General features: G+C 36.7%; 1 protein-coding gene across 1 annotated transcript; it reads right to left on the bottom strand.

Annotated features, from left to right (window-relative positions):
* Window positions 1-23208, bottom strand: LOC119772336 (SUN domain-containing ossification factor-like). Its single transcript, XM_038268692.1, has 24 exons — window positions 22943-23208; window positions 20092-20203; window positions 19878-19988; window positions 16342-16562; window positions 16162-16254; window positions 15910-16051; window positions 15702-15819; window positions 15494-15618; window positions 14857-14924; window positions 14660-14767; window positions 14136-14241; window positions 13744-13764; window positions 13301-13356; window positions 12471-12550; window positions 10413-10475; window positions 10262-10324; window positions 10063-10153; window positions 6655-7935; window positions 6478-6565; window positions 5096-5200; window positions 4726-4880; window positions 874-965; window positions 743-792; window positions 1-634 (listed from the first exon to the last, which is right to left on the bottom strand). The coding sequence occupies exons 1-24, from the start codon at window positions 23005-23007 to the stop codon at window positions 185-187; spliced, it is 3864 nt and encodes a 1287-aa protein (XP_038124620.1). The 5' UTR covers window positions 23008-23208; the 3' UTR covers window positions 1-184.
* Window positions 23209-26610: the final 3402 nt, after the last annotated feature.

Genomic DNA, 26610 nt, shown 5'->3' with positions numbered 1-26610 from the left:
TTTTCATAAAAGAAAAAATGCTTTAATGCAGAGCTGGGAGGAGGATTTAAATAGAAACTGACAGAGGCAGAGCACAGGATATGAACAGAACATCATCTCTGATGAAGGTTGGAGCTGCCGTGGGCGACTGAAACTAAACCACCTTAGAGTTCAGATTCAAAAGGAGCTTTAATCTCTTTTGGAGTCAGACAGGACCCGGGATTGGAACCAACGGACCAGAGTTGTGCTCCGTTTTCCTGCTCATGATGTCCTGTAAAGTAACCGGATCACTCTTGTCCCTGCGAGGAACGTGAAGCAAGTCCACCACAGCGCAGCTGGGCTTCAGACGCCTGCGTCTTACGGCCCGTTTCTCCGCGCGGGTTTTAACTGGAGGAAGCACGTCGCACATTCTGGAGCAGGCCGCTGTGATGCCACAGAAAAATGGGTCGTCAGAATGAGAGGATCCTTCAGAGCTTCCCTCTGACGGCGAGTCTCTAAACGTAGGTTGGAGTAACTGCTTTACTAGAGGTGCGGTGTTTGAGGGGACGGGCCCGTTGTTGGTTCTAAGAGCTCCGTTACACAGTTCAGGAGCAGAATGAAAGCAGGGTTTAAGCGTCTCCACTTGGTCCGGAGGTTTTAACCTGCGACGTCTCCTCTGTTTGGAGGAAGGTTTTGGAAAGAAAAGCAAAGATGAAGCAGAAGAATCCTCTCTGTGCTCAATAATCTGGTTAACATCCTTTGACAATGAAACAGTTTCACACACCTTTCTGTTTGCTTGACAAAGGCTGTGGTTCTTATCAGCATGGAGCATTTCTGGACCTTTAAACGATAACAAGAGAGCTGTTTTATTCATTTCACATATTCTCCTGGCATCTTGATGCAATATAACCTCACCTTCAGTTGTGGGCAGCTGAAAGGCCTCAGGGTTTATGATCGGATAGGATGCGCTCTTTTTCAAGCCCGTCACATTGCAGGAAGAAAACTGCCTGTTGAGCAGACAGTATAGTCATGGTTTATTAACCATTATCAGGCATTACAGGGTGATTACTGTACAGTGCATTATAAATCAGCTGCACCCTTTTAAAAATCAGGTAATGGAAGTTTTTATTTTTTGTAACAACAGCACAATTTCTAATGATTATATTTTAAGTCCAAAAATATTACATCAATCTACATGCACAGGCATCTTATTAACCTGTTCAAATTAAGGGCAAATCCATGTATTTTAAGAGATTTTCAGTTATATTTCAATTATCTTTTAAAGTACATAAGCCAGTAGCCTAAAGAAACAGAAAATGAGAGATAAAAGCAAAATGAAGCTTTTTGCTCGGCATACGGAAAGCCAACATCTCATTTAACCTTTAAGACACAATCTCCAAAAGGAAGACGTTGTGTTCAGGCTGCTGGAGTTCTTTTCTTCACGAGGGACAGGGAAGCTGTTTGGGGGGTAATGAGAAGACGAAAAGAGCTAAACAGGGAAAAGGGCTGAAATTAAATGGTATAGATCAAACCTGAGTTTGAATTAGAGAGGGACCTAGGGATGTTTTTTTTAACATCGGCCTTCTAAATATGTGCTGGCAATAATTTTTGGGTGAAGATTTTAAGCCCATGTTTTAAAAACTACACAGTGGTAACAAATGTTACACAAGTCTCATTTTAAACAAATCGAACTAAACATTAACAATAAATCATAGATGAAGGGCACAACTGAATGTGCTTATGACCTCAAGCATGGCAGCTGAATCTGCAAATGAATGCAGTTATATTAGACGCAAATAAAAAAGGTTTACAAATATCGTCCGGCTGATGTATCGGTCTACCTCTAGTTAGAATGGATCAGACAAGGCCCAAACCTAATCCCAATTTAGGTCTCTTGAAAATATTTATATAAATCCAAAGGAGAAAAAAAAGCTGAACCATAACAAGGTACCAGCAGCACCTCTAGAAGAATGGGGGTTAAAAAAATACCCCATAGAAATGTTAGGGTAAAGGGTGAGTTGATTTTTGTTTGGGTTTTTGTTCTTGTTGAGTGGAGTTAGTTTACATGGTAGCCTAGTCCTACAATCTTTTAATTACCCAAAGCTGGTGGTGTACTATTCCCACCCAAATAGGGTATTCTATTTATGTATTTGTTATATTTATTTTGGTCACTTTTCTGGTCACTTTAGTTTATTCTTTGTCAGTATTTAATAACATAACTCAGGTCTATTAAGTTATTTTTCTTTAAAACAATTCTGTTATGGTTAAAAAAGTTGGTTAAATTTAATTTAATTGGAAGTCTGTGTTTGTGTTCTTTATTAAAATTAAATCATTTAGCAATATCATAAAAAATGTCCAGGCAGAGCTGCACATAAAATATTGTTTCAAATCTTTTCAATATTTATCGATATCGATCAATATGCATTTTTTTTTTATCGATAAGCTTTTTTTCTATATCTTCCAGCCCTAATATATATATATATATATATATATATATATATATATATATATATATATATATATATATATATATATAGAGGGGGTGGAGTCAGGTTTCACCTTTCAAAAACCTACAATGCAGCAATTGAGTTAATCCGTTCATGCCTTCATCGCAGCCCCAGCTTCTGTACAGCAGAGCGTAGGATCTCGCCCATCCAGCCAGGCCAATAATTCCCTTTAATAACCGACCTTTCAGACGCTTAGATGGGTATGGGGCGTTGCAGGCTAACAAAACAATACAAACGACCCCCATCCCAAGGGGGTGGAGCTCTTCGTACGTTTCAATTTGCATGTTTTCAAAACAAAAACAAGGCTTTGTTAAGCTACTGTATAAAACCTCAAACTCAACGCTATTCCTGACATTTTGAATTGAGAAAGCTTCCTGAATGGGAAGCGAAATGCCTTCAAACTTGGAAACAAAGTCCAGTAGATTGTTTTTTATCTTTTTGGAACGACTATGACATGGATGACAGAGAATCTTCTCCGACGTACATTATAGGATACTCTTGTATCCTTATAGCAGGGTAACCAATTATAAATCAGTGGGGTCGATATGAAGAAAATCATCCACCAGTAAAGGCCCGGAGACATTTTTAATTAGGATCTGTTACTTTAAACAGAATTTAACACTGAAATAATTTGAGATGTTTATGTGTCCATGTTACACATTTAATTTATGAATAAAAAAAAAAGAAAATGTTTCCATTTTAAAATCTAAAGGGTTTTTTGAAGTAGAGAACAACAATTTTTTAGATTGATAGACAATTTCCTGATTCACGTATTTTGTTAAACATCTGAACTGACATTTGTTTTTTTTTGTTTTTTTTTTATGGCTAAATTAGAGCAGTGGGCTTAGGAATGACCTGCAAGGCTTTAAACCTGGGTTTGAATGACAAGAAAGCCATTCTCACGCACATATCAAGGTGCTCATTCGTGAGCCTGGATCAGTATTTATTTCTGATTATGTTCATGGTGGAGAATCCTGCTTCACAGCAGCAGGTTGAGCCAAACATACTCAAAATGTGCAGGGTTATGTTTGAGCACACCATTTCAATTTTCTTTCACTAGTTCACCGCAGTTCTTCCAGCAGTCCACATGTCCTCTGCTTTCTTTTTCTCATCGTCTTCTCCTTCTTTCCCATCGCCCTTCTTTCCCATGCTACAGGTTTGCCTGCTGTGTCTAAAAGTGACAAGGCTCATTGGCTGTGTCAGTCTCAGAGGTGGAAAGTAACGAAATACATTTACTCAAGTTACTGTATTGAGTAGGTTTTTTGTGTATTTTGTATTTTTCAAGTAGTTTTTAAAATCGGTAATTTAAATTTTACTTGATTACGTTTTGAGTGAAGTGTTGTATTTCGTTACATTACAAATCCCATATGTTACTAAGTAAAAAAAAAACTTTGGAAAACCGAAAGGAAGACAAAAAATCGGGCCCGGAAGCACTACAGTGAGTGACGTGATCAGCATGTAGATCTAGGCTACCAGGCGCGCCAAGTCTTTCTGTAGGAGATTGGGAACGAGATGGAGGTGGATCAGGAGAGCGACGACGGTTCAGAGAATGTTTCACTAGAAATGCTAGCTGAAACATCGAATTCAGCTGCCCAAAATGACGAAAATCCTTGGCCACATTTGAAAGACTGCTTTTCATTTAAATTCAAGAGGGCCAACAGTATCATCATGCAATGCCAGATGTGCCTGCCAAAGATGACTGAACTGGCAGCAACTAAATAGTTTTGGATTTATGACTCCTTGTCCTATTTTCACTACATGGGAGAGATTCCCTGCCCCGTTAAACAGTTTTTTTTTTTTTTTAAGTAACTAAGTAACTTCTACTTAAAATACATTTTAAATCAGCTACTTATTATTTTTACTTGAGTAATTTTACTTGTACTTGAGTAATATTTCATCCAAGTATTGGTACTTTTACTTGAGTATGGTATTTTAGTACTTTTTCCACCTCTGGTCAGTCTGGGTCTCTCACACTGTTTTCGGACAACATGTGGTAAATTATAAATGTTTTGAATCAGGTTGAGTCCGGGTTAGCCAGCAGGTGGGTCTGGATCCGGACCCTGGTCCGCTAATCCGTGACCTCTGCTTTTTAGGTTTCGAATACCTTAGGCTCTGAAGTTGTGAGCTGTTCGGTTGGATTAATGAGTCCAAGCTCCATCAGCCAAATTCCAGCACGTATTCACACCCTTTGCAGTTTCTTTGTCTTCTAATGAGAATCATTAACGATGCTGAGTGTCAACATTGGACTCTGTTATCATACCTTTCAGGTAAGCAGTAGGAAGGGCTCTTGGCATCAGGTGGTTCTGGATCCGTGTTCGTAGGCAGAGCGATGCAGAAGTGGTTGACGCACAGCAAAGCGCCGAGACACAAGCACAACACGAGAGAGAGCAGCAGGTAATACTGCCGGTCTGAGACCTGGAAAAAAAATGATTGATTTCAGGCTTAGAATATCTGTGGCATGGCTCAACTTCAGCAAAAAGGGTGTTGCTTTGTGTTAAAGCACTTTTCTGCTAGAAAATAGCTAAAAAGTATTTCTTTTCTACCAGATAAACTAGCAAATAATTAAAAATTTGTCTTAAAATTGACTCTGATAATGGAGGGGGCTTTGTGCCTGTGGCGTTTGGATCTACCTCACTCTGCAGCTGGCTGACTTGGACAGAAAGGTTGAGAACCAGCTGAGTCACGTTCTCCAGCTGACCCTGCAGCATCTGAATGGATTCAGTCTGACGAAGGTCCTTAAAAACCAGAACGTACATAAAATAAAAGAAAATGGAACACATTTTGACCAATTAGCTTTACAACAACAAGTAAAAAAGGCCAGCAAAACATAGCACACATAAATGACCGAAGAAATTATTTAAAATAAAATCAGTTTAGATTGTAGGAAGGAAACTAGCTCTATTTTTGTATATACATCCAGCAAAAAGTTAAAGAGGACAGGATTCAATCATGCTTTTAAAAAGCAATCAAAAGAAGTGAAGTGTGTTAACAGAAAGATCAGAAAGATCCTTACAACAATATAGATGAACCAAATCAAAGAACAGATAACTTAGCTAATAAAAGACCTTTCTAATATAAAGCAACAATGAAATATAAACCCAGATTTCTGAGGATATGAAAAAGCCGCATAGGGCCGGATGATGAGACCAAAACTGATCAGAAATTAGCTGTTAAGTTCGATTAACATGATATAATTTCACTATCGATAACGATATAAAGAATACAAAAGTGCCACTAAATCTACATTAAAGATATAAATCTATTTATTCTTAACTATTCAGTTTGTATCTACAAGCTTAACAGATGAAATGCACTTTTAATCAGGTGATTATCTCCTTCTCCTTATATTACTCATTTCACGGCTTCTTGCCTCCTTTAGTTTCTTTATCATTGATTCTTTTTTGTGACTGATGTTCGAAAAGATAAACACATCTTAACCTGAAAGGGTATCTTCCCAAATCACTACAGTTAAGTAGCAAAAAAAGCATAACTAGCTGAAGGTCCCCAGTCAATTCACAAACAACTAATTTTGATAAGTAATGCTTTAAAATAAGTTTGTTTTTTAAGTCATCCTGTTAAGATTTCTCCCCCTTTCTCTCAGCCGTATTGTGTTGTCATGGTGTTCTATTTGTCTATTAGATGCTGGTCTAATGTGCCACAAACTGCTTATTGAAATACACTGTTTATTGAAATACTGGAAATGTGTTGAAATGTTATATCCCTGTTAAATAAAATTATATATAGATATTAAACTATCGTCCAGCCCTGAAGCAGCCAAAGAGTGTCAACAAAGTTCCAAAGAAAAGGAAGGATTTAAGGTTTTAAAAATGGAGCAAAAGAAAAACATATTAAAAATTAGAGGCTCTGAAATGGAGTCCTGAGTAACAAAGAGCTTTAGAGGAGAAGATATATGTCTCAACTTTGAGGTTTTAATGTGCTAAACATGGAAACAGAAGCTACAGTGGGACAAAAAGCTCAGACTGTCTCTTAAAGGCGGCTTGTCTTTGCTTACCTGCTCCTCTGCTATTCTAGAAGTGTTCTGGAGTTTGATGATTGTTTTGTTAAAAGCTCTCTGCATTTCCTCCATTTGCTTTCGGTACCTTAAACAGACACACACAAAAAAACTGACATTTTAAAACTCCTCTATATTTAGAGTTCAAATAAGCAGCGCAACCTTCTGGAGTTTCACCTTTGGCTAAGCTGCTCCAAGTATCGCCCGCTGAGGGACATGTTCACCTCCAGGGCCTTGATTCGATTGTTCAGTCTCATGAACACCGACTCCTTCTGGCTGGAACCATGCACCTGGTTTCCATTCTGCTCTGTACCATTAAAGGGTTCTGCATAAATGTCTAAGAGAGATGTTGAGGTAGGGGAAGCATTAGTTGGAAGAGAAGGACGGAACATCGGATCGCTGCCTCCTGATGGCAGTGGGAATTCCTCTGTGAGATCCTCCGTTTTAGTCTCTGCGACGGTACTGGCAGGATCGGCTTCTGTGGGGGCATCTGTAGCTGTGGGGGGAACCTCAGACGAGGTCGGGACACCTTCAGTCCCAGAAGGTGACTCCAGCTGATTCGTGGAGGAGGTGGATGGGAAAACTGGAGCCTGATCGGCCTCATCCACGATTGGGATAGAAGCATTGACTTCAGCCTGTGAGGGATCGATGTTGGGCTTTTCCTCTGAGATGCTGATGCTGGGCTTCACCTCCTCAGAGGTGCTGAGAGAGGAAGAGGGCTCCAAAATATTCCCCTCAGTTGACACATCCTGGCTCTCCTCTGGCCCCGAATCTCGCATTGCTTCCACAGAGGATAACTCTGGTGTTTCTATGACTGGGGTGGGTTTGGCAGGAGATGACTCCGTGGCGCTGGGTTTGGGGAGGTGTGGGGTCTGACTGGGCTCCAGAATGTCGGGCTCAGACACAGATCCCTCTGTGTTCCCTGAAGGTGGTGCTGCTTCTGCATCCATTGTGTCTCTATCTGGCTGCTGCTCTGAGGCTGGCTCTTTTTCAATGGATCCATCTGCCTTATCCTCATGGGGGTGAGGCTCTAGGGAAGTGGGGGGAGGCAGGGGCCAGGAGGGTGTTTGTATTGGGGGAGTTTTCTGAGCTATGTCCACCATTTGGCAATTCCTCTTTTTGGACAGAGAGGCGGAACACTGCAGCTGGACAAACTCCTGAAATGAAGCCACACAAGAACAAGAGGAACAACACGGAGAACAGAGCTCTAGGTGGCCTTTATGCCACCTCTGGTCATCCTTTCTGTCTTTCTCATCTTCCAGCTCCTCCTCCTTTTCCAGGAGGATAATTGTAGGGCTGATCGGCTCTTCTTCATCCTTCTCCAATCGAATAACAATTTTCTCCTCCTCTGGGGGCGGCTTTTCTTCACAGTTATCAGTAGTTGATGTGTCCGGAGCAGGCGTCTCAGTGGGAGGAACTGCAGAGGCCTGTAAACCCTGCTGGTCTTCAGCATCTGGACTGTCGGAACAACAGAAGAGGAAAATGAGGTTTACCGGTATATTAGATACTGAAACATAAGATATTCCATTAAGCAGCAAATCATGACATAAAACCGAATCTAATGTGGAACTGAAAAATTAAAACTACACAAACCGAAAGAGTAAACAGATTTATGATGTAATCCTGGACCACAAAATCTACAGGAAACTGCATGTAGGAAATGTGAAACCTAAACTAGCGAAACGCACAGCAATGCTTGGAGGAATATAGTGAACCCTCGTTTTTTACAGGAGTTTTATTCCAAAAAGAACCCGTTATTAATTTTTTATAGTTATTATTAAAAACTTGTTCAGGCCTATATCACCCTTCCTCAATGATCGTTTTAAATTTATTGTTTTATGAGATATTCGGAGAGGCGGTCTCTCCGCGTAGAGAAAAAGATGTATATCCAAAGTGTTTAAATTTTTTCAAACCAGCCCCTACTTGCATTAAATACACTTGGTACTGTGTGAACAGCACTTGTTGATGATCCGGTATCTGCACCCTCCTCCTCTTCCCCATCATGAATGCTATAGCTGTCAGTTTGATAGTGTTCAAGTTTTTACGCAGATAACACTCGTTTCCATCGTAATGTTCGTTTTTCTGCAGCCATTAATCCACAAAGCCAATGCAGACTTCATCCTAACCATAGTCTTGTTGTGGACAGTTGCAACCCTTTTTGCATCCTTATTAAAACTTATTGCTGCTGTCATCCTTGTGTTATTTTCCTCTTTTATGGAACAAACGGAAGATTCATTAATTTGGAAATGGCGACCTACAGCTGCATAGCTTCTACCCTCCTTTAGCATGTCCAGAAGTTTAACTTTTTCTACAGTAGTTAGCATCTTCCTCTGCTTTTTGCACCCATCTTCACGTACCTTTGTCGGTGCAAACCAAAATTTGACAAGCTGTTGTTCGTACATGTTAATGTATATTAAACCATAATGTTATTGATACACAGGTAGAGAAGAAGTGCGGAGACTGTTTAGTAATGTTGCGCCGATGCCATTTTTTGGCCCCGATACAGATACCTAGCTGTGCAGCATTGGCTGATACTGATGCCATACTGGTACCATCTGTTTGAAATTGTTGTGTGTTTGTGTGTGTGTGTATTAGGGTTGTCAAAAGTATCTATACTCAAAAAAGAATCGATACTGATCTGTATCTGGATACAATACTCATTTTCAAAAGTATCGATACAGTGCCACCACCAGTGGGACCTAAACAGCCATTCATCTTATGCGCAGATTAGAGGGAAATTCACTTTCTGAACACTGTGTGATTGAATAATTCTGTCCACTTTTCGGTTTCAGACTTTTTTCTGTAACAGGTGCAGCTGCTGAGAATTATTTTTGTTTCTTAACCGGTTTGGCTACTGTCATTGTTATGTGTGCAAAGCATAGCCAAGGAAGGAACACTTAATTTTAATTTTGTAAGTTTTTTATCAAGCTTGCTTAATATTGTGCACAGCATACAACCTCAAAATATTGTTTATTGTATTAATTTATCAATTTATTGTATTTTGTTTATTAATGAAAAAAATTCTGTTGAATTTTGGAGTCTTTGTTTTTATCCTTGTGGTATCGAAAATGACATCCAGTATCGAATATTTTACTTAGTATCGGTATCGAGTTGAAAAGTTTAGTATCGTGACAACCCTAGTGTGTATATAGGAAGAACTGCATAATGCTTGGGTGTAAAAAAAATTACCATCATGGGTTTTTCAAGCTGCTGCCTACCTTTGTAAAGCAGGAAAAAGACTAATACAAAGTGAATCATGTAGAACTTTTTATTGCCTACCTAAAATGGGTGACAATAGTTGACAAAAGTTTTGGCTCTCAAAAAGGTATCGGTGCCCTATTTGTTGGTACTCGCCAATACCGATACCACAGTTTTAGTGCTGGATCGGGGCCCCGCCCTATCCTAGTATCGGTGCAACTCAACAAATTAGCCAATCAGATTGCAGAACACGATGCAAATAAGTGAAGCAGCAAGGCAGTGAAAGGTGAACCACATTATAGCGAGGATTCAATGTAAGCCCTGGTTGGGTTATAACATGAGGAGGCTTCAATCATTTAAACCTTTATTGAAGGACTGTGTACTTACACTGAGGAAAGGTTAGTGGTCATATCTTTGGCAGTGGTTTCAGCAGGTTGCAGTGATTCAGTTATGTTCACATCTTGAGAGGAAAGGTTTCCTTCAGAAAGAAAAACATATCAATAATTACGTCACTTAAAGATATACAAGAACTAACTTTGGGGTAAAATGTTTTTTTATTTTTAACTCAGTCGATGTATAACCACACCTGGAATCTCTTGATTAGCCCCAAGAACGACAGCAATATCTTTCACCATGTTGAAAATAGCATCTGAGGAAATGAATAAATAAAACACTGATGTGAGAATGTGCTGCAGCAATAATCAGCTTACTTATACCAATAATATTTTAAATCAGACCTTTGGCTGATCCAATTAGATTCTTAGACTTGTCTTCTCCAGGTGCGCTTCCAGCAGGATAATCTGAAATAAGAACCGAACTTTACTCAAGCTGGATAGGATGAAGATAAGAATCAAAATACACAACATTATACCAAACCAAAAATACTTATCAGTCAAAAGAGTGAGACTGTTTAAGCATTTTTATTTGATCCTTTAACAACAACAAATAGGCACATCACATCAATGTTCATTTAAAAAAAAACACAAATAAAAACAAAAGTCAGTTCTCTCTTTAACTGGATCAGTATCTAGTCATGGTTAGGGGTGTGCAAAATAATCGTCATGACGATGCATCACGATTCAAATTTTTGTGATCTACTGCATCGATTCTTGATGCCAAGTATCGATTCTTAATTAACAAAAAGGAATAAATAAAATACATGAATGGTTGGCACACATCAGCCAAAAACAAGTGGAATACAACTTTCAGTCCAGTAGATGTCGCTGCGGATACTGCGACGAGTCATTCATAGACAAAACATGGAGGAGACTGAGAAAATTTGCCCGGCTCCATCACATTCCAAGTCAGATGTTTGGATGCATTTTGGCTTTAAAATCAAAGAAGGTAAAAACGAAATTGATATGATGCACGTCATTTGCAAAAGGGGAAATGTCATACATTTGAATGTTTCCATTTCATTGGTTTAAAGGACCACTGAGGCCTTGTAAACAGCACTGTTATTATAAGTTTTATGAATCCTAAGCACTTTTTGTCAGTGTGTCCACTCCAGTAATAGTAATATTTGTGTCCAGTATTTGTTTTCATGGCAACACCTTCAAAAGTTGTTTCAATAAATACAGCTATGTATGAATTCAGTTGCGTTCAGTTATGTATCAATTGAAGACAATATCCAGATAATACACAGCCAGTCAGCCACTGGTAAGGGCTGTATTTTTTTATTACAGTGTTCAGTGAAAATATCGCAATGCATCGCAGTATTTCAAGTATCGCGATGCATCGTGATAGAATCGCATCGTGGCATGTGAATTGTGATTCGGATCGAATCGTGACTTCTTTGGTAATACCCACCCCTAGTCATGGTCAATAATTCACATGCAGCTGTAAAATATATAAAAAATGGTGCCAACAGTACATTATTTGATTATCAATTTAAACAACTAATAAAGTTAACTAATTTGTTAATCTAATCATTAACTGGAATATTTAGACTTTCAATCATACAACATGCTAAAAGAACGTTCCATTCAGAGCAGTAATTTAAGTAAACCTGCGCAAAAATTATTGAGTTTGAAAAACCTATCAGGAAATATGCTCCAAGTTAAAACTTTTTGTTGTATTAATTTATCTTCACCTTGTTCAAATTCTGTAAAAACCTGTTACACATCTTTCTACCTATTAATGATCCGCTAATGGAAAAGGTAGTCAACAAATTATAGTTCCCATTTCTTAAATTAGATGTTGTAAGCATTCAAACGTCATTTATAATTCACTTACAATGTGCAAAAAATTTATTTTTTTATGTTTATAACTGCTTTTTATTGATAAATAATAATTTACATAAAGCATTCCTTTCCAAGTAAAAAAAATAACAATTGGTTTGTAAAATACTAGATAGCTGCTGCCTTAATTGAAATTAACTAATAAAAAAAAAATGGTGTAGAAATGAGTCAGTGAATTCCTTCATCCTGTGAACTAAGAGGCAGCACTGCTTATGGACAATTAATGATGTACCTGCTGGAGTACCCTCTAAGAAATCTTCCTGAGCTGGTTTATACCCATTTAAATGCTCCAAAACATTGCAAAAATGGTTAGGAAACAATCGACTACACTTTGTTTCCAAGTTTGAAGACTTTTGCTTCCCATCCAGGAAGCTTTTTCAATTCAAAATGTCAATGATGGCGCTGAGTTCAAGGCTTTATAGAGTGGACCAAAAACAAAGCCTTGTTTTGGCTTAGAAAACATGCTCCCAAAAATGTTTTTATGTTTAGAAGTGCTTTTCACTTTTTAACAAACGAAGATTTCCCAGTGGATTGGTGTATGTGCTGTGATCCTACCTGGATCGTCATCCTGATCGTCGGTTCTCTCTGAAGGATCAGCCTCCTCATACTCTTCCACCATACTCGTTCCAAACACCCTGAAATAAAATGAGAGATCTTTACAATTCAAGAGCAAGAAAACAGCCTTTAACAGCCACATTATCAAGAGTTTTTTTCTTAATAATCAGAAACAATCTGCCACATTATTTTGATGCTACCTGTCTTAATGCAAGTGCAAAGAAATTATAACTATAGAATAAATAAAGCCCTATAAAGCCCTTTAGTGTTTAAGACATTCAGTTAACTTCTATTAACAAGATTTTCTGAGTTGTAAATAAATGTTCTCTGGTTAACTCATGTTGCCCTGCTTGCCTATTACATTTTATTTCTGTGTTTTACACTTTCTTTCTGCTCCATTTTTCAGTTAACAAACATTTCAGTATTTATCCTAACAAAATCAAGATACCAGAGGTATGAAGTCTGGACATGTGTCCAGTGAGTAAACAAGGAAGCAATTTCTCCAGCAGGGGTGTAAAAAAGATACTGGATGTTAAGTAGTGCTTTGAGTGCAATATGCTGATCAAGCTAGGTGCAAAATTTCATTTTAGGCAAAAATGTACTAAGGAAACACTATAAGGATGAACAACTAATGTACATTTGATTTATTACAACATAAACATATGTTGTTGTTTTTTTTTTTACAGGCTCACTGTACAAAGAAGTTTATCCTAGACAGAGGAAATATAAGTATACACCATTGTTTACAACAAATAACTACATCTATACAAACTGTGTTTTGATCATGTGTTTTAAAAGCTTGTTCATCAGAACTCTGAAAGCTAACATACCTTATGAGACTGAGAGGACAGAAGTGTTCAGAGCCAAAGTGAGAGACCAGCTCGACCTGTAAAACCAATCAGAATGTTGTTTAGATTATCTGATAATGATGCCTAAAACATCAAATGTTAGTTGATTCTGCTTTAATCTTAGAAGTGCAGGGAAAGATGGACAGATTGGTATAGTGAGTCATTCAGAAAAAAAATAAACAAATAAATAAAATCAATAGTTAATATACAGACAAAAATAAAAAGTTTGGTCCAATAAAGAAAACCGGTGGATTTTATATCAGAAGATAAGAAAGCTTGATAATGTGATCTGGGGTGTTTCATTAGAATTGTTCTAGGTCATTTTAGTTTGATTTTATTTTAGTAGATGATCAGTTTAATAGAAAAGAAGTCAAAATGAGGCCATTTGATGCAACCGCGGTGCACTAAGAGAAGAGCAGGCTAACCTTTATGTACTTGGTGAACATCTGAAGCAAGAGAAAAGGGAAAAAAAGAAAGATTAAAGAGATATAGGCATGCATAAAAAAGAGAACTCTCTCTAGCTTGAATAACATCACGAGGATTGTCAGCATCACATCTTAAACAACCAAGCCATGTTATATGCTTTTCAAACAAGGCCACATAAGGTGGTTACATAACTGCTAGTCTGCAAACAATGTCTTTAAAAAGAGCTAATCAGAAACAAAAATATATATAAAAAAAAAAAAAAAAACTATAAGGTGCCATTTAAAAAAATAAATAATAAAAGTTGCAGAAAGGATCTTTTTATTTCTAACTTTTCTTTACATCAACAAAGAATACAGTAGATGCAGACATAGCCTGACCAGACTTTGCCCACCTTCACATATTTAGCATAAAGATGCTCATCCAATGGGAAGCTCTGAACTGTGCGTTCATCCCTGGCATGAAAGGTTCCCAGCTTTAACCACTTGTTTGTTGGGTATCTGCAAAAGTGCATTCATACAACGCAGTTATGCAAAAGATATGGATAATTGAAGGATAATAGTTATAGCCTAAAAGTTTGTGACTTTTTAAAAACATTTTAAATAAAAAAAGCTTTTGAGAGTTTTCGGTTTTCTCAGATTTTTCTTCATTTATTTATTTATTTATTTTATTTTTTACTTTTTTTTTCATTATCATAATTTAATCTGATGAAGCCCAAATGTGTTGCCATTTATACATATAAAAATAAAGAAATAAAACAAAAACAAAACCATGCATAAATTCCCTTTACTTTAGTCTCTAGTGTAGATCGATATATCACAGAAATTATAATTAAATATTTTGCAGTTGTCAAAAAACAAAATATGAAAAATAAAAAAACTTCATTGTACAAGGCAATGTTAATGATATGAAGCATACCTATCACTGATGGAGACAAGAAAGTCTTTAGGAGTGGAGGAGAACAGCTCAAAATTAGCAATGTCCAACTGCTTCAACTGGATGGGCTCACAGAGCTCGATAATGAACCTGAGTGACAAAGGAACATAAATAATAAAAAAATTACATTTATTCAGATGAAAAAAAAGACATTTAATGATCTCTTTAGCTTCACTCGCCAGATTTTATTGCTGCAAGGATTTAACATATACAAATCCATATTCTCCTTCAATATAGCCGAGGTGCTCTGTGGAACAAATAAAAACGTATCAGTTTAATTTATTTTACCTTATGATCTTGCAGAATATAGCATGTGTTAGTTTGCCTACAAACCATTATATGATATTAAAATTACCTGAACACAGAGTACATGTCAGACTAAATAATACTACTTCAGTGATAGTTTCAAGGTGTTGCTTTATTGTATGTCTCGTACCATGTCTTTCGGTTGTGCTGTTCTTTTTACATCTTGTTGCAGGTGATGAAGCAGACAGAAAATGTTTTGTCATTGTCTCCTTTCTATCTCCTCTTTCTTTAATCTTTTCTCTTTTTTTCTTTTTCTTCTTCTGTTTTTCTACTCTATTTACATTGCAGTGTCCATATAAACTGTAAAACTCCCTGCATAATAATAATAATAATAAAGCAATTTATATGCATGAAACAACTGGAGCAATATGGCAATTGCCATACTGCTACACTTGTGAAAGTAAAATCTGTTGGGCTCTTTTTGGCATCAAGACAATTATTCTTATTGCCACATTGCCAGACAGGACACTGTTAAAAAATATAAATAAATAAAAAAAATAATAAAATTACCTTAGCTTCTGGGTTAGCACCAAGTATCTTGGCTCCACACTCCACTGAGGCGTAGTTATTAAAGTTTTTCTGGACTTTCTTCACTGTATGAGACCCTCCATTGTTAGAGGTGTGTGTGGACAGAGCTTTTGAGAGGGGAAAAAAAGGATTTCATTCAAGTGCACAATTGGAAGTGAAATAAAGAACCACTCAAAAGCGTGTATCCTACTCTTCTCTTTCTCCACTTCCATCATCTTCCGTTTCCACTCATCAAAAGTGGGGATGTCCTCGGGGTCTTTGCTGCTCACTGTGGAATCGGTGTCTCCGCTAACGGGAGAGCTCAAGTCCTGTCACAGATAATGAGAAAAGTGGAGCTGGGACACCTCCTCTGACAGAGAGAGGAAAAAAATAGCTCACATTGCATCTGGTGGCCTCACCTGCTCTTTCTGTGTGTGTGATGCGTTGGCTTCCGGATGCTTGCTGCTGTGAACAGCCGGGGGGCTCATAGGGGGGGAGACTTCGGTTATGGTGCCTGTGGTGTGAGCATTGGAAGTGTTCTCAAGCACTATTGGAGGGTTGCTGTGGGAAATAAAACAAGCATGGATGCTCCCCTTAAAAAAAACTCTCTCATGTGGTTTAACAGGACATGTAATCACCGTTTTAATTTTTTCAGCTGTAATTAAACCAACCTGTCCTCATCATATGGGTTATCATCTTCTTCACAGTCACCTGGAGGCTCGTCGAATTCAATAGCTTCAGGAGCAGCTGCTTCAGATCCATCTCTTAAATGAAAAAACATTCAACGTTTTAACAGGAACAGATCCATTTTTTAAGGCTTAAACTGTGAGTTCTGAGGTTTAGCAGCCTGCCTGTTTGTGACATCCTCTACAACATTGTTCACACTGGGGTCGTCTTTATATGGAGCAGAAATAGCGGAGAGCGAGTCTGTGGAAGGTTGAGGCGCTTCAGAGTCCAGCTCTTGAGATACAGATGCTTCTGCATGTTGATGTTCGGAGCTTTTCTCGGGTTGCGGATTTCTTTCTTCTTCCTTCAGCTCTGCCGCTGCAGCAGGCAGATCTGATTCAAGGACCTACAGAGAGACTTCAGTGTTAGCCTTGATCCATTAACCAGAGCTTATCTATGAAACGATCAAAAGCTCCAATTGCTCGAGTATGGGTATGTATGTCAAAAAAAGGCTGCATATGAAAAATATTTAGCTGAGAAATGAGAACTTAATGAAATTTATTTTAGTATTTAATCCTCATTTTAAACCTCACCTACAGTATTCAGTGTGTAAGACAGATAACACAATTTGGACTGTCGTAGTATCTCCTACTAATAAAAATGTATCTTTTATGAGAAAATATTTGAATATGTTGTTACTCTAAAACCAAGCGCTATAAGTGTATCCCGGTTCCTACCTAGATCTTTGAGCCAAATATCAAAAAATGTCATGTGGGCTTTAAAAGGACTAGAGGCAATAGAAGACAACTAGAGGCCAAATTCAGATATTCTCATGTCTCTAAAGAAAATTAATTGACCCTACAATATAGTAAGCAACTTTTTTTTTTCAAATACCATCAGTTTATATATATTAGAGCATCAGAATTGATATTCCTGTTATCGTTCAAGTCATCTGATTAATCTTATTCCAAGTTAAAACGAATTAGGAGGAGGACTCATCAGCAAGGGTTAGGGAGCAGCTACAGCTGGTCAAAACTAGATGGAAGTTTCCTAATATAAAACCCTCATGAGAAATGATGCGACACCAGAAAAATTGCATATATATATAACTGAAATGTACCCAACTTGTGCTCTAGTGTTAAAAACATTATTCCACTGTACATGTAAATGGCAATATGTTAGTGGGAAGTATGCTGATGAAGATTCTCAGTCATCCAGGTCATAGTCATTCCGTAAAAGTTCAAAAAAATCCACTGGACTTGGTTTCCAAGATTTGAAGACATTTCGCTTTCTCACACATTTGAATGGAGAAAACTTCCTTGAGAGGTAGCGAAACGTCTTCAAATCTTGGAAACCAAGTCCAGTGGATTTTTTTTTTTTTTTTTTTTACTTGTACGGAATGTTAGTGGGAGCTTTCTGCAATGAGGTTCAGAGAGCAAGTTATGATAAATGTGTCTTTCACAAAGAATAACTGATCCTGAAGATGATTAACTCTACCTAACTATTGTAAACCTATGGATGCATAGTTTTAACTATTATATGCCAGTCTGTATAATGGCTTGCAAATTTGAAGATTGAAAATGAAAATGGCGATTTTTTTAATGGGTTTTATTTTCCCTGTATAATTCAGTTCTTCTTCAAGTGTTGTGTAACACCAACTGCTGATACCCAGTTCTGAACTTAATTCATAAATCTAATTAACACAATGTTTAAAAAAAATAAAAAAAGTAATGTGAAGTGGATCTCCAGCATCTGGGTCTCCTCAGAAATAAGACTGTACTGATAGTTTTATAATGAATATAAAATTCTTCTGTGTTACTGTTACCTACAAAAAGTGTTAAAGTCTCTCAATAATGTCAAAAGTTAATGTCAAAACTAATTATTATTTTGTCCACACACTGGGGCTGTGTCCGAATGCCTGTTTAATCACTATATAGTGATAACGCCGTTTTAGGGGAGTGTCCAAACTTCTAGTGGATGCAAAAGTAGTGGACTCGAAATTTCCCACAATGCACCTTGCAAAGTAGTGATCGCCCATGGTCACTAGATGAGCAAATATATCCTGGAGAGCTCTTCTCACAAAGCATTATAGCAGGGGTCTTCAACTTTTTCCAGGCCAAGGACCTCCGAACTGATGGCGAGATGGAGCGGGGACCTCCTAATTATTTATATTGTATGAAATTGTGTTATATCAAACTGGTCCTATAGTCACTCTATTATAGATGGAGTAATGTAACGAAAGTAATTTCGCTCTGGGATTATTAAAGTATTTCTGATTCTGATTCCTGGTTGATGGAACAGGTGTTGTGAATAAAACGGTGCCCAGCTTGAATGAGCTCCTGTGTGTCGTTGAATGTGTGCATTGATGACTGAAGGACATCTGCCTCCATTTATATGTTTACTATAGCATGTTGAATTTATGTTAATGTGGATTTAAAGACATTTCAATTAGTAGAAAAAAATGCACGGGGAATATAATAAAAAAAATTGCATTCAACCATAACTTTCATGATCCTCATGCAGTTGGGTTTGCGGAGCGCCTTTTTAAGACCTCCGCATTATAGGATTTGTTGTCACAGTGGCCCGCTGTCACCTAAGGCTGTCACTACCTGCCAGCGGCGACAAATAATAAAGATGGCACAGTGTGGGGAGGTGGAGTCACATGACCAACGGGAGCGTAAAGTAGTGATCATATGTCCGAACGGTCAGTTAATTGAGTTCACTATAAAGTCCACTATATAGTCCCTATATATAGTGATTGATGGATTAAGGGGTTAGGGGTGGATGTTTGGACACAGCCTGGGTGTCGGGCCGTGTTTTTTTTTGAACTGGCAATAATTTGGACAGCATGAAGATAAAAAGGACCCATCCCAAATGGAATGTTACAGTAAAATATTTGGAGTTACAAAGGAAGCAAGTAAGCTTAGCTTTTTAGATTTTTGATCTTTTGTCAAGAGCTTTGAATCTGACATCATCAATGGGGATAAATGTAGATCAGAAATGAAATGACAGTCAGCCAGTAGCAGCACTGCCATAGATATCAATGACAATGTTTTTTCTGCCGACAAACGAAAGTCCAAGGCAGTTAGAGGAATAAATGACTCAAAGAAACGGTTGTCTGGGATTTCTAATGTCTGGAGATAATTCCAGATGAAGATGCTAGCCCTTCACAGTGGGTTATTAACACTCTGTTACAACCTTTGACTTTTCCTAACATGGATTGTTAATTATTACTAACCTTATCATTACCCATATATATTCTTGTCCCTCTGCCTCAAGTCCTTTGCAGCACTCAAGGTTTTCTAGAATGACCCTATTTTAGCTCCATACATCTTCCAATCAACCTTAACGAGCTTTCTAGTCCTTGATAAGGAAAAAAAACACCCTCACAACAAAACGTCACCAGTACCAGGTTCACCCAAAGAGATGTTGTGTTTATGGATATATAGAAACAGTTAATATTCTTAAAGCAGAACTTGTTATCTTTTGCAAAAAAGTTCTTTTTTTTTTTGTCTAATCTGAGCAGAGCCACTGCTGGCACATTTTTTATGGCTGCAATTTGACATTTTGCAAAGTACTATTAAATTAACAATGTGACACAACCCTAAGGTGCAGTAACCAGCTACACCAAAAGCACTTTACTTTCTGACTATGGTCTCAGAAAATACTTGGGGCATCTTAAAAGGGTGTAGGGTGTTTTTCTTTGGTCCGTTTCTCCTACCTGCTTATATTCCACGCCTTGTGTCAACTGTTCTTTGTTATGGCGATAATCTCCAGCCGGTTTCCCGTCCTCTGATAGGTCCGGTGGAGGTAGAATAAGCTTATCGTCCTTCTAAACGTCACAAAAAAATGAAAACGTCACAAACTCTTAAATACATCCTGATAAAAACATTAAGAAAAGTCAATACGGTGGACAAGAAATATAGACCTATTACCTTCTCATCTGGGTTCTCATCTCCCGACTGCTGGTTTTTGATTTCCTCAAGGGACCATTGCTTCTGAGCATCTGGCTGCAGCTCAGTAGATCCAACATAGTAACTAAGATCCCTGCTGGTGAAAAGGGGAATCAGTGCCATAACAATACTAAGTCATATTGTCTGAGGAAGGATTACGCCAATAAACCTGCCAGAGGAAATGTTCTGCTTAAAAACAGAGAGTCTTCTATGATGTAAAAAGTCCTTATTGTAAAAGCTCAGGTAGTCCGGCCATAAAATTAGATTATCAGTAAACTGGAAAACAAGTAAAGAGGAACACCTCATTAAGTAGTAATACTTCACTAACAAATGGCTTAAAAGAGCTTTGAAAGGTGTTTATCTCATTTATCAAATAAAATATTTTTTCATCATTATATTAGTCCTTATATAGGCAAAATTTAAGTCTTAGTTTGCTGCTACAGGCTTGTACTTTACATGGATTCTCTCAAAGTCTAAAAGCTTGCTTGTCATGGTATTTGCCTTTACTAAAATGCCTGTAGATGTGAGCATGTGTTTTAGCTGCTTGGATATTATACTCGACAAAGAGAAAGTTAAGAAATCTGTAAAACAAATAGAAAAAATAAAGTTTGACAAAAAATTAAGACTTGGAAAACCAACAAATAAAAAAAAACAGCAAATGTATTCTTAAGTAACTCTTAAATATTATTCGAAACATGGAAAGAAATACATGTATTTTTGATGAACTGAGGATCTGTCCAGGGTGTAACCTGCTGCTTTCTATTGACCGCTGGAAGAGAGGCACCATCCACTCCCTCCCAACCTTAAAAGGATTGGAAAATGGACGGCAGCCAATATCCAAAGCAACCCCAGCAGCATTTCAGTGTTTCAATCCAGTTATACCAAAACATTAACTGGATGGCTGAGCTAATAACAAACCGAATACTTTGCCAAAGCATGCTTCTGTTGTTTATTTTTAGTCCAGGATTAGTTTTGACTTTCCTTACAGTTTATATTCAGAGGGTGTCAGTATCCAGCTATATGTGAACGCTACAATGAGTGGCGCCAAGAGGATCCTTTTTTATATCTGCTTCAAAGTGACAGTTTGAACAGAGACAATCTGCACTTCAGTGTTGCTACAAGGTTAAGTAGCTAGTTACTGCCGTTGCAGGGAAGTATGGCTGGTGTCAATCTTCTTCAACCTTCACTAAACCATAACTTTAACATCCTGCGGATCTTTAAGATGCAGTGCCGATGAATATAGCTAATAGAAGAATTGAAAAATGCTTAGAAACAACCTCTACAAAATGAAAATCACAGAGGTATGATATGACAGGTCTTATATTAGTGAGTGGTATTTTTGTCTTGGGGGGGAGGCATGTTTTCTATTATGCAGGAGTCATTCAACAGAGCAAGTCATCGCTGTGCAGCCCTGTAAAAAGGAGCCTTTATGTTTTAACAGTCTAATGACACAGTTTCTCCACTTGTGACAGGCGACATGAGCATAGACTTAGACAAAGATTAGTTTACCATTGATTACTATATTGGAGAATATAGCACTGTGCTGGAACTATGCAGTAACATGAAACAAATTTATTATAAAATTGGACAGAATAGAGTGTATTTTTCTTAAATGTTATCATCATTATTATTGATCTTTTTAGGAGTCCCCCATCTCCTTTCTAAAAACACCTATCTACAAAACAAGTATATATATATATATATATATATATATATATATATATATATATATATATATATATATATATATATATATAATTGCATACATATTAGAGCTGAAACAATTGAATTAATGGATATTAATCAGTTATTAAAATAATCTTCAACTAATTTACTAAACGACTTACTGTTAACCGCAGTATAGACTCTAAAACATATCTTCTTAAACATGGAGCAGTAATTATAGTAAAATTGTAATAATAAAAAAAAAAAATATATATATATATATATATATATATATATATATATATATATATATATATATATATATATATATATATTTATATTTTGCATTTAAGAAAAAAAGTACTTTTTCGTCTGTCAATATGCTCTACCCAGAACTCCTCAAGTGGAAAACTTTTAGTTTCACTTCTTTAAGGAACGTCTTGCAATCTGATTAATGGAAAAAATAATCGAAGTATTAGTCAATTAGCAAAATAATCATTACCCTAATACATATATATCCCAAAAAAAATTATTGAGGTACGAATAAGGTTAGAAAAGGCAGTAATACAAGTAGATAAATCATCTTAACAGAACAAAATCCATCCTGAAAGCAAACATGTCACTAAGTGTTTGAAGTAACTTTATTACATTAAAGAGAACTGTTATTTCAGTCTTTGATGTTATCAATACTCTCTTAAAATACACCTCATCATCCCAAGTTAACATCTCTATAATCAAATGAGGTGCTTATATTTAAAGCAATGTCAGGGGTTAAACTTTTGGAAAATGGATGGCAACAAAATAACTTCCAGTACTAAACTCCTGAACTATAGTTTGTATTTTACAAGATGTACTAAACTATTCATCATAGAAACGATAAGATTAGTGGCTGTAAGACTCATCTTCAGGCTTACGTGTAAATGACACATTGCTAACCTCGGCATTTGAACCTCAGTCAGCGGCTAAAGCTACCTCATCTCAACAGGTCAGAAGTCAGCCAGGTGCCACATCACAACATAACGTCAGGGCTAACTAGCTAGCTGGTGCTACACTAGTGTCCGATGGTTTAAACGTGGAATATGGTTTGTTAGTCGTTTTCCCCAAGAAATACCAACAGAAAAAAGTTTCATATATAACAGGTGTTCAAAAAGGAGAAGGACCGACTCACCAAAAGAGTACAGCTATACATAGCCACACTGACACACTTCGCCACAACAGTTGTGTCATTTTCATCCCTCTCCTGCTGGGACAGACATCCTCGCCGCACTCAAAGAAACGTTTGACCTTTTAGTTTCTAGCGTCCTCACTGGAGTAGGAATCACTCTACGAGTTTCGTTAACGTCCCGTCCTCAACATTGAACTGCTTCATTGAGAACTGTGATGCTAGCCGCTTGTTGTCCCGAGCAGTTTCCTCCTGACTGTTAGTGCAGCTCTGACGCTTCTTCTTCTTCTTTTTTTTTTTTTTAATGGCGGTTGGCAAACAACTTATAGGTGCATTACCGCCACCTTCCAGAATGGAGTATGGATCAGACAAACTATTATATTCTCCCTAAAATACCTGTTCTTCTTAGAAAATTAAAAATACTCCCAAAAACTACATCCCCAGATGACCTTTGAAACAATTCCCTTATATCTAGTTTACTTTTATTCCTGTCTAACTCTCTACACAACATTTCTCTTTCCTGAGTATATTTATTACATTCTAAAAATATGTGTTGGACAGTTTCTAATTTCCCACATATACAACACCCTGTATTATGCTTATTCATTATTTTAAGAGTACTATTTAATCTTGTATGTCCAAACCTTATTCTAGATATAACATCTTCTTCTTTTTTAATTCTATTACATTTTCTTAATTCTCCAACCTTTTTTTGAATACTATAATAAAATCTAGCATTCCCTCCTTTATCCCACTGTTCTTGCCATTTCTTCTTGAAATACATTTTTATAATATTCTTTAACTCATTTTTACTAATGTTAATGTTTAAATCAATATCCTTTTTAACAGCACTCTTAGCAAAACTGTCAGCTAACTCATTACCGATAACACCAATATGAGCAGGAATCCAGACAAATTTAACAACAGAACCACCATTTTTAATCCTAAAAATTGAGTGAAGAATATCCAATATAATATCTTGTCTCGACTCTGAATTAAATTCTAGAATACTTATTAATGCACTACTTGAATCTGAACAAATTAAAACCTCCCTGTCTTTTGTTTCCTCAATCCATTCTAAAGCCATTAAGATAGCCATTAATTCACCTGTATACACTGCCAATTTATCTGTTATTCTTTTATTCCTCATAATATTTAAATCTGGGATTACAAATGCTATACCTACTCTTTCATTTAATGTTTTAGAAGCATCTGTATAAATTTGTATATACTCTGAATATTCTTTTTTAATATAATTTTCCACCTCTTTTTTATCTAACTGTCTCCCTTTTCTCAATAAATTTAAATCAACATCAGCCTGTCCAAAGATCCATGATGGAATAGCAGGAATAACAACCACAGGACTGATTACAAAGTTATCTATTCCTACATTTTTTACTTTATTCATAATTGTCCATCCAAAACTATTAATTTTTTTCTTTTCTTTTTCTTGACATGGTTGCAATGTAACATACGGAGGATGATTTTCTTTAGATCCTTTAATATTTACCCAGTCAGCTCTGACGCTACATCCAACGGACCAATAAAAACGCAGCGAGGCTATTGCGCAATTAAAACTGTGGGTGCGTTCGTTTTATATACGCCCACTGCCCGAAATATGCGGGGATACTTTAACTTATTTATTTAAAGTCACATTTTCAATAAAACCGCTTTTATTAGTAGTAAGTAAGTTTTGGTAAATAAGAATAATCGTCGTGGTATTTGTTCTACGTTTTTGAGTCGAGCCTAAGTTTCACAATATGTTTCCCCAAATGTTTTGTGTTTTGTTCAGGTGTGCGTTCAAGTACACCCTGTAAACTTAAGAGATATTAACTACCGTGGTCATATCTAATAATCAAAGGTCAACTCAGACCTAAACAAGTCTTAACACTCTTGTTTAGTTTTAGAATTTTTTACTGTCTTCTTTCTAAAATGTATTTGGAAATCCAAGTTTGTTTCTATAATAAAAATAAAAAATGCTTTAAGATTCAGGTAGTTTTTCTGTATTACGAGAAAATGACAGCTCATTTCTCATTGATGGATAGTGTAGTAGGTGTTTTTAGTACACACTAGTGCAACAACCTTGAGTATTTATAAGACGATTAACAAAGTCCAAGTGGCCAGGACCATGGACAGCAGCACACACCTTAAAGGAATAAGTCCAGCATTTCCTTGTTTTACCTCATTCATTATCCAAGAAGTTGTACAATACTAAGTGAAAGACGACACATTAGAAAAAACACAAATAAAAAAAATTAAAAAAATTTAAAAAACAAGAAGAAATAGAAGAAGAAAAAAAACATAAACCATAATACACACTCACATCTGGTCAATTTAGAGTAGCCAATTATGTTTCTGGAGAGTACCCCGCATCATGCATGGTGAGAATATGTAAATTCAATGCAAAAAGGCCTTCTTGCTGCAAAAAGAACCATTGTGCGATGCAAAGTTTTTTTGTTGTTGTTTTTGCCAAGGAAACGAACAGACCGTGAATGCACCATGAAGTATAAAACAAGCTATGATAGAAAGTACTGTTAAATGGGGGAAATGGAAACATTTAAAATGCAGGTTGTAATGACAAATGACGGAACATTGAGAGACCAACATTCCTTTGCATATCAAGAACCTAAATTGGTTCTGTGCCAGGCAACATTTGGTTGTCAAGTTGGGGGAAACTGTTTCAGCTGCAGCACATTACCTTGTCTGTTCCCAATACTTTCACATTCCCATTTAAGGCCATTAGAGGGTGCTGCATAATAACCTGTGGAGCATTTGTATAAGGAGGGCTGCTGAGCTGCTTAAAGCAGTATTCGTCCTTGAGGGAAAAAAATCAACCATACTGACTTAATTTATCACTTATATCTTAGAACAACACATCATGTTATATGTTTTGCTGCTATGTTATAATTCCTCATATGATAAGGTGAAATATTTTCTAAAATCCAACTCTACAAACATCTCCAAATGCTCAAGTCAACCTTCTACAGTCCTTTTAAGTACATCTATTTTATATTTTTATGTCGCTTTTCCCTCTCAATATTATCTCCAGTTTTAACCTTCTATTTTCTTCAGATCTGTCTACTTCTACGACTGCAGTAAAATATTTGAGTTGAACATGAGAACATTGCATTGATTTCAAGGAGATTTGGTTACAGTAAAACACATGGAAGCAGTTTGTGCAGAGAACATTGGCACACTGAAATGATCAGAGGTAATTTTTAAAAATCGGATTTATTCAAGTCAGCTGGTGACCATACAGCCTGGTTGGTATGCTGCTTTATGGTGATTCACAAAAACTGAGCAAGTTTTTTTTCTTTGCTGAGCTGTTGAATCTAATGACTTACTCACCAAAAAATAGTATAAATCTAAGGTTGAGAAGTTTGCAATCCAAATACAGCTCAAATGCCTCGGATATAAGGTAAAAATTAAATCCATTAATTTGTCTCCTGTGGTGTTATTCTCGTTTACATAAAATTCAGAATTACCCATTATAGTGCTCTTATAAAAGCTAACACAAAAGCTCTACTTAATAATATCTTATTATCCAGCTGTTTTTATTGTCAAAATACACACTGTAATGTCAGAACATTGTTTATATATTTAAATGTCTAATCTTTGCATACAAAGGCAAAAAATAACAATTACATTTTCTTTTTTATTATTAGATTTCATTT

The sequence above is a fragment of the Cyprinodon tularosa genome, unplaced genomic scaffold (genome assembly GCF_016077235.1).
Source record: "Cyprinodon tularosa strain WSP-4 unplaced genomic scaffold, ASM1607723v1 ctg709, whole genome shotgun sequence".
Classification (NCBI taxonomy): domain Eukaryota; kingdom Metazoa; phylum Chordata; class Actinopteri; order Cyprinodontiformes; family Cyprinodontidae; genus Cyprinodon; species Cyprinodon tularosa.
Note: the sequence above shows the minus strand (reverse complement) of the source record. Positions and strands in the feature narration are given on the sequence as shown.